This window comes from Octopus bimaculoides, chromosome 9, assembly GCF_001194135.2.
Source record: "Octopus bimaculoides isolate UCB-OBI-ISO-001 chromosome 9, ASM119413v2, whole genome shotgun sequence".
NCBI classification, from domain to species: Eukaryota; Metazoa; Mollusca; class Cephalopoda; order Octopoda; family Octopodidae; genus Octopus; species Octopus bimaculoides.
The window spans coordinates 35,192,153-35,201,698 of record NC_068989.1 but is presented as its reverse complement, the minus strand read 5'-3'; the positions used below and the strand labels follow the sequence as shown (position 1 = coordinate 35,201,698).

The 9,546-nt window shown below is 36.4% G+C and overlaps 1 protein-coding gene across 2 annotated transcripts in view; it reads right to left on the bottom strand.

Moving 5' to 3' along the window:
- LOC106874289 (A disintegrin and metalloproteinase with thrombospondin motifs 6) overlaps positions 1–9,546 on the bottom strand; it is a 54,253-nt gene that overhangs the window by 34,698 nt on the left and 10,009 nt on the right. For both annotated transcript variants that reach the window (XM_014921964.2, XM_052970618.1), the window contains 4 exons: positions 9,053–9,199; positions 6,316–6,457; positions 5,597–5,707; positions 2,335–2,480 (listed from right to left, as the gene is read on the bottom strand). In XM_014921964.2, coding sequence (XP_014777450.2) covers positions 2,335–2,480; positions 5,597–5,707; positions 6,316–6,457; positions 9,053–9,199 — 546 coding nt within the window. The remainder of the gene's footprint in view (positions 1–2,334; positions 2,481–5,596; positions 5,708–6,315; positions 6,458–9,052; positions 9,200–9,546) is intronic.

The following is a 9,546-nucleotide window of genomic DNA, read 5'->3' as shown; positions in this document are numbered from 1 at the left end:
CCCCGCCTTTCAGAGGTGTCTTCAGCTCTGGTGTTGAGTGCGGTTTTTTGTTTTCCTTTTTTTTCTTTGTTCTTTGGTTTCTTCAATGCAGCATCAACAAATGTCAGCAGGCCAATGACCATCCTGCCAAATTTCCCTTCAAATACTCACTGGTAGGCTCCAGCAGCCAGCACCAGCAAGCTGTCTAAGCTTCAACTGACCAGTGGAGGGGAATTCTCGTTTCAGTCATATATAGAAGCTGGCTTTGTCAACTGCCTCTTGTAGCCTCCTTATCACTTTTCACAGCTCTGAGCTCAAAAATGCAAACCTTCTTTTAAGTAACATTGTCATTTTCCTTTCAATGAAGCCTCTAGCCCCCCACTGCCAGCTGATAATATTTGACAGTCCATCCCAGTTCTTCACACTCTTCGATTAATCTCTCATACTTCTTCTCCTTCTGTTGCTCTGCATTAACAATGTTCTCTTCCCATGGCACTGTCAGCTCTAGCAAAATTCCAATTTCCCATTCTGTGTTCCATAGGATTAAGTTCGGTCTTTTTGTTGTTTTTATGAGTGAAAATATTAACAGTCTTTCCAAATCTGTGGCCAGCTCCCAGTATCCCTTCCATCTTTCATCTCTCTCATATACTTTATTTGACGGCCTGGCCTTATGTCCTTTTCCCTCCTTCTGGAAGTATATCTTTCCATGCTTTTCCACTTTTGGGTACTCTCACCTATTATATCCCTTGATCTTCTCCTTGAGTGCTGCTCTTATGACACCAAGGACTTGATTGTGATGCCATGTATATCTGTCTCACGCTAGTCTGCAGTTTGACAGAACATGTCTCACTGTCACATTCTCTCCACATCTACATTCATCAGTGGTTTGTATGTTCCACCGGACTAAATTGGCTGGTGAAGGCAAAACGTCGAAGGTAGACTTGATCAGGAAGGATGTTCTTGCTTGTTCCCAAGCCCAAAGTTCCTTCCATGAGATTCTGCGACTGACCACATATTCCTCCCACCTCAAGCACTGTCCCTGTTGACTGTATTACACTAAATGTACATTTCGCTTCTCTTCTTCCTCCTTTCTCACTTCGTGTACCACTGCCTCTTTCATCTCTTTTACACTGCTCATGCAAAATGACTTGATATTGTGCAACTTTAGACTGGCTCTTGCTTCTTGCATCGCACCGGCTATATTAACTACTTATTGAGTGCTCTTAGTGCCAATCATTCTTGGGTATCTATTACATACAAAATTCTTCTATGCCAGCTTGCCTGATATCCCATTGCACTTATTGTGTCTCCAATGAAATTATTATTATTATTATTATTATTATTATTATTATTATTATTATTATTATTATTATTATTTTATGTTTGACTTTTGTTTTGCATTTGTACAAGTTGGATCCAAGTCTCACCCAGAGACCTCAAGAGACAACAAGTTGTTGTTGTTGTTGTTATTGTTATTGTTATTATTATTATTATTATTATTATTATTATTATTATTATTATTAGGGTGGTGAGCAGATAAAATTGTTAGCATGCTAAGCAAAATGCTTAGCAAGTATTTAATCTGTTTTTACATTCTGAGTTCAAATTCTGCAAAGGTCGACTTTGCCCTTCATCCTTTTGGGTCTATGAAATAAGTACCAGTTGAACACTGGGGTCAATGTAATCAACTTATCCTCTCCCCCAAAACTGCTGGCCTTGTACCAAAATTTGAAATAATTATTATTTTGTGCCAATAGTAGAATGGATTATTATTGTTATCATTTTCCTTTTTATCTCAGTCTACAATACCATGTGGTCTGCTCTTTTCAACTATCTAACTCTTTCCTGATGATTCTGGCCATGCCAATGAGGCAAACCTTTTGTAACAGCTCTGCCAGGAACTCTATTCCAATTTCCTTTATATTCTTTTTGATGCCTACTGACACTCCCTAAGGACCCAACAATATTATTATTTGACTTACTCCCTCCCCCCAAATTTCAGGCCTTGTGCCTATAGTAGAAAGGATTATCATTGTTGCTGTTGTTGTTGTTGAGGCAGTGAGCTGGCAGATTTGTTAACATGTCGGACAAAATGCTTAACAGCATTTTGTCTGGCTTTATGTCCTGAGTCAACTTTACCTTTCAATCTTTTTGGATTGATAAAATAAGTACCAGTTGATCATTGAGGTCAATGTAATTAACTTTACTCCCTTGCCTGAAGCTGCTGGCTTTGTGCAAAAATTTGAAACCATTATTATTATTATTATTATTATTATTATTATTATTATTATTATTATTATTATTACTCTTATTATTATACTTAAAAAAGATCTTGCTTGTAAAGACTATACTTACTTTGGGTTATTACAGTGTTTCTCACTGGATTCAACACCCCCATTACACATACGAGAACAGTTAGTCCAGGATGTCCACTCACTCCAGCCACCATTGACACTCTGAGGTCGAAAGTCTTCTTTTACACATTGTCCTCGATAACAGTACTGTCTCAAAGAGAAGATAAGGAATCAAGACACAATTGTATTGGTTCTCTTTCTCTACAGAAGTAAATTTCAGACAAATCTTCAAACTCAAAAATGCAAACAATCAAATTTCTTCAAGTAATTCCAGACAAAATTTGTAAATTATTCTATAAATGATATCTTGTTTAAATGAGTATTGTATATCTGACACACTGTACCCAAACAAAATGCCAAAAGTGAAAATGTTGAGTCATAGTTTAAACCAGGTAAAATGCCAACAGTTAAAGGCTAAATAATAATGAAATAACTAGTTTTACTTGTCACATGACAAATAACTTTGGAAGTATACTTTTACCACAATAGATAATATCAGGAAATGTGGTATCATCTTCAACATTTAACCTCCATTTTCCATGCTGGTATGGGTTGGGCAGCTTGACAGGAACTGGCAAGGCCAGGGGCCACACCAGATTCCATAGTCTGTTTTGGCTTGGTTTCTATAGCTGGATGCCTTCCTAACACCAATCACTTTGCAGAGTGTACTGGGTGCTTTTTACATGACATCATCACCAGTGCTTTTTATGTGGCACCAACATCAGTGCCTTTTACGTGGCACCTAATACATACAATAATTATAATTTAATTTTATTCATTATCAAATTCCTTATTGCTTATACAAAATGATAGAATGAATTCTAATTTTTAAATGAAAAATATTTACTGCCTTAAAATCAAACTAAATAAAACAAATTTCTCAGTTATCTGTTTGCAATAAATATATCTTATTTTTCTAAATTTTATCAACGTAATTGCAATTTACTCTTTCGAAAAATTATCTCAGCAAAATTTAAGCTCCTCCCATTTAATCTCCTCCAAAATTTAAGCTCCTACTTAGTTATCCATTCCCTCCCACCTCTTCTCTTCCTTCTCTGTCTTTGTGATCCTTTCTTTCTCAATGTACATGTGTATATGTGTGTATTATTCCTTTTACTCATTGCCTACCACCAAGCCTAATATGTGCAGTCATCATGTACCTCTTATTTTAACTCCCTCTGTATCTCCCTTTTACTCTTTCTCTCCTTTTTCTATATGATTTAAAGCAAGACCAGAGAATCTTACCAACATTTATATTGACTAATGAACGTGCTGTGTGGGGACCAGCATGTCAAAGAATAGACACATTGTTTACTCAGCCTGTCATAAAAGGCAACTATAAGAGGTTGAGATAGGATTTGCACTTCGGCCTCAAAAAACCCTCACCAACAATGACTACCCAAATAGACCCATGGGTTGGAGGGTTGTCATCTGAGTGGTGCAGAGGTGTCATCCATCAGAAGTAATAGGGAATCACCAACAAATGGTAGCTGCAATGATACTCTATTACAGCACATGTCTTCATACTACTATTAATACTTCTACTACAATAATAGATATAGGTTTCTCATTTTCTGTCAACAAAATAATCACATCTTTTAAATAAAAGATATGACTTTTATTAGTAATTCAGATACTTTTACAAAATTGACCCCTTGGGGTTCATAGACTTGCAAGCTCCATCGTAACCTCACTATTACTGATGCATGCTATAAAGCAGTAGGCATTAGGAAAGGCATCTTCCTGTAGAAACCATGCCAGAATTAAGACACTGAAATACAGTGCAGCCCTTGGGCCCTTCAGTCTTGTCAAACTGGCCAGCCCATGCCAGCTTTGGGACATGGGCATTATATGGTGATGATGATGATGATGATGATGATGATGATGATGATGATGATGATGGTTGTTGTTGTTGTTACTGCTGCTGCAAAACTTTAAAATCAGAATAAAGTATAAAGCTCTCATATCAAAAACATGGCAAACTGGAATCACATTGAGATCATCAATGTAGAAGAATTATAAATTTACCTACAATTTTCATAAACAATTCAAAGAGTTATACAGAACAAAGCCCAGCTCAATGAATGGAGTTTTGAATGAGCCTACACTAAAATCACTGCAAACTCACCAGTTAACAATTAATCCACAAATATCTAAAAACTACTTCTAGGTTTTATCTGTTTATTCTACTAATATTGCATCCATAACTATCAATATTCTACTAACATCTTCATGCTAATCTAATCAACACTATACCACTACCATCATCATCATCATTTAATGTCCATATTCCACGCTGGCATGGATTAGATGATTTGGCAGATCAAATGGGTTTGAAGACTGCATCATGCTCCAATGTCTGCTTTGGCATGGTTTCTATGGTTGGATGCCATTTCTAATGCCAACTATTTTACAGAGAGTACTGTTCTTCTTCTTTTTTTTTTTTTTTGCATGGGTAGCACCTGCACTAGCAACGACCATCTATGTACTCATAAACAGACATAGACACTTTCATAACCCTCTCACCTTTCCGCTAGTTTTTTTAGATGCTTGTGTAGTCGAGATTAGACATAGAATGCTTCTTAGACTGCCCACATTCCAGCAGAACATCAAGCACGTGGCAGCTGGAAAGAAAGAGCCGTGCCAGTATTCTAACAGCTGACATTCATTTTCAACTGTATAAGCTGGAGCAATGTGAAATGAAGTGCTTTGCTCCCATTCAGGAATTGAACCCATAAATTTACAATTGTAAAGCCAACACCCTAGCCACCAACCTATATACATTCACATCCAACCAAGACAAGGGTTAATATTTAATGCTGTGTAAGGTGGCAAGCTGGTAGAATTGTTAGCACACCAGGCAAAATGCTTAGCAGCATTTCATCCATCTTTACATTCAGAGTTAAAATTCCACTGAGGTCAGTTTTACCTTTCAAATTTTCAGGATCAATAAAATAAGTACCAGTTGAACGCTGGGGTCAATATAATTGATTTACATCCTTCCCCGAAATTTGCTGGTCTTGCGCCAAAATTTGAAACTAATATCTAATGTTGTACACTTGACCATTCCTTTATAACATAAATGTCATTCTTAAATTATTATATTTTAAGTTTTTCTAAATATGAAATATTTTTTTTGTATTATTGGCTATGGATGATATTTTGAGTCAGGATCATGAAGCTGATTTTCCTTATCTTTGTTATGTTAATGATAAATGAACAAAAGAAAAATAAATTGTAAATTATAAATTAATGTTACTGACCCCCTTTTTCCGTCTGCGTGGCATCTGGCATTCAGAACCATCAGCAGCAGGTATACCATTGGTGACACATTTCCCACTGGAATTCAAACACCACAGCTGTTGACAGACCTCCTAAAAGACAAAACAGCAAAAATTAACAAGAACCACCACCGCCACCGCCGCCGCCACCGCCATCGTCGTCCTCATCATCATCATCATCATCATCATCATCATCATTAAGGTTGCCACCTTAATGGCAGGATCATTAGCATACCAGGCAAAATGCTTAGCAGTATTTCGTCCAACTTTACGTTCTGAATTCAAATGCCACCAGGGTCAACTTTGCTTGTCATCCTTTTGGGAGTCAATAAAATAAGTACCAGTTGAACACTGGGGTTGATGTAATCAACTTATCCCCTCCCCAAACTTGCTGGCCTTGTGACAAAATTTGAAATCATTATTATTATCATGATTGTTATTATTTATTCATATTTTGGTACAAACCCAGCAGTTTTTGATGGAGAGGGCATAGTTCATTATATCAGCCCCTGTACTTGACTGGAAATTTATTTTATCTATCCCAAAAGGATGAAAGACAAGGTTAACTTTAGCAGAATTTGAACTCAGAATGAAAAAAAGTTGGAAGAAATACTACAAAGCAGTTGAGTCAATGACAACAACAACAAAACAACAATGATAGTGATGATGATATATCAGTGTCTGAGCTCTCACAAACTTACCAGAGGTTTGCATTCTGTTGACTTAGAGAAGAATTGAAGTTTACATTGTTCATCTACATTATGATTTCTCCCTGGTAACTCATCAGTGAATTCAAAATCTTTTTCTTTCGGAGCATCTTCCAGACAATAACCTCGTCGTGAACTGCAATAAAGAATTTCAGAATAAACCAAACATGAATATTGATTCCTCCAGGTACACAGTACCTGGGGAAAAGAAAGGCTAATCATCACTTTGATCATAAGTCTGTTTGATCAGAGCTAACCTAGAGTTAAAAAACTACAATAACTATATGTGAATTCAATATTTTCATCATCAAAAACAAATTTTAAAATGGGAATTAATAAATTTTATGTCTGTCCCACCACTTTATTGTTGATATTTGGTGAATAATTAACTATTTAACATTCAGATTACTCTGTCAAATATAATGCTTATTTATTCGTATTGTTTTGAATTAATTAAGCATTATCACATATCTACGAAATTTTAATGATGTGATTGTTTAATTTTAAAATGACATTGTAGGGTACGTGTGAAAGGCCAGATCTGGCTGGTTTGAATATAAAACAGGGTAGAATATTTGGGTCGAATATGGCCTGTTTAAATGCTAAAGGGCAAAGCCATAACATTCATGATATATACCTTATAAGATAGAAAAAACTCCTGGTTACTCATGTATATATGAAGCTATGTGGAGGTGCAATGCCCCAGTGGTTAGGGTAGTGCACATGCTGTCATAGGACACAGTTTCAATTCTTAGACCAGGCATTGTGAGTGTTTATTGAGAGAAAACACCTAAAGCTCCACAAGGTTCCAGCAGAGGGTGGTGGCGAACCCTGCTGTACTCTTTCACCCCAACTTTCTCTTACTCTTTCTTCCTGTTTCTGTTGTACCTGTATTTCAAAGGGCCAGCCTTGTCACACACTGTGTCATGCTGAATCTCTCCGAGAACTATGTTAAGGGTACACGTGTCTGTGGAGTGCTCAGCCACTTACATGTTAATTTCACAGGCAGGTTGTTCCATTGATTGGATCAACTGGAACCCTTGTCCTCATAACCGACGGAGTGCCATGATGATATGAAGCTATACCTATTTATACAAAGCTACACAAATATAAACAAAGCTACTCATTTACAAACAAGGTTATACACGTTTAAACATAGTTACACATTTATAAGTAAATATGAGTCTTCAACTGCAACATCACTGAATGTGACTCCAAACAGGACAAGCTAATGAGAAAGTTTCAGGAAAGTTTGCTCGCTTGAAATAGCAGTCAAATTTCTTCAAATCATAATCTACCATTTAAAAAAAAGTGAAGGACACATTTGATAGCATAGTTCTAATCTACAAAATAACAAGATGGTCATAGCGGGATTGTTTTTGATTATAGTTCTGCCTGATTGAGACAGGTCTAGGGTTAAACAGCAATCCCAATCAGGTTACCATAAACAATACTGAATCTTCCAAATTTCATTAGTTTGGGATATAATTAAGAAATTTCTATGTATTTTAAATCAAATGTTAGCCAGTGAGTTGCTGTTGTCTTTTCCTCACCACATCAAGATACATAACTCCACTTGTTCCAATCTACCTGACTGAAAAGTATTTTCTACTTCTACTTCATTGCAATTCAATGTTTAGATAAACACTGAATTGTGATGCACAATTTATGTACAAGCAATTGCTCCAATAAAGCAAAATACAATATGTCAGAGGTATTTGTTTTCTATTAGGCCACCCTGACATAGAGGGCACCAGCTTGGCTGTTTGGTTACAAAATTTGTTTCATAATGTATGGTTCATGGTTGAATGCTACTTGTGTGACACCTTGCTTCTACAATAGCATCAAGTTGACCAAAGTCTTATGAGTAGAATGCATTTTGAGAGACAGAAACTGTGCACAAATCTATTGTATATGGGTTACACCGATCTTCCATGTTAGCATGAGTTGGATAGTCTGAAAGGACCTAAAGGATATGGGGACCACAATGTGCTCCAAGGTCTGCTTTGGTATGGCTTCTGTGGTTGGATTCCCTTTCTAATACCAACAACAGAGTGGACTGGGTGATTTTTATTTTTTGTTTTGTTACAGAGGTGACACCAGTACTAGTGATGATCATCTATGTAGTTATGAACAGACATAGCTACTTTCGTGTCTCCCATCCTTCAGCTGGGCTTTTTTTTAGATGCCTATGTAGTCAAGATCAGACATAGACATTCACTTAGACCATCCACCTATGAGCAGAACATCAAGCATGTAACAGGTGGAGCAAGAGAGAGCTGTGCCAACACAAAGTGGACTGGGTGCTTTTTTCATGGCACCAGCACTAGTAAAGTTTCCATGCAGCTTGCAAGACAAATTCCTTTTAACTGAGTGGAAGAGAAGGAGGTGGCTTTATAGTGGGAGATGAGATGTTAAATTATGAGAGAAAGAGCCAGAACAGATTTGTTTCTGTAGAGAAGCAAGAGGGCTACTTACATTATATAAGAAAGAGTGAGCAGCTGGAAAGAGATAAATATTGTGGTAATGATGGGGTTGTGAACACAAGTAAATGAGGACAGGGTATCTACTCAACTTGTACCTTGAAAATTATTTCATGAAAATAATTCCTGTTTTACTTCACAAAACCAATGCATTATGGGACACTACTTAATGAAGTAAACAACTAATTATGATTGTGATCCCAAACAGATGACTAATCAGGTAATTACGGTAACAATGAAAGGTTTACTCAAGAAAGTTGGTAATATATTCTCGGCTACAGCTTGACCACAGAAATGGTGTTGTCTCCTTCGTCAGATGTGCTGCCATGATCTTAGCTCGTTCATGTCCTGGTGTACCACACAAATTGCCAGCACCATCATGCTGCATCCCGAAACTGAAAAACGAAAAAATTTTCAAAATATATATTGGGTGTCTACCTATATACCATCATATATACACACATTCCATCATTCATATAAACATTTTACATCCTATCAGTCATATACATATATATATAATCTGTACATACATACGTGCACATGTACGTACATACATACATACATACATACATACATACATACATACGTACATACTTACATACATACATACATACATACATACATACATACATACATACAAGGTCTGACCAAAAAATATCATGCTAGCCACTTGATATGATCGGTATTTTAAATAACAATCTCATCCTTATTTATATATATATATATATATATATATATATAT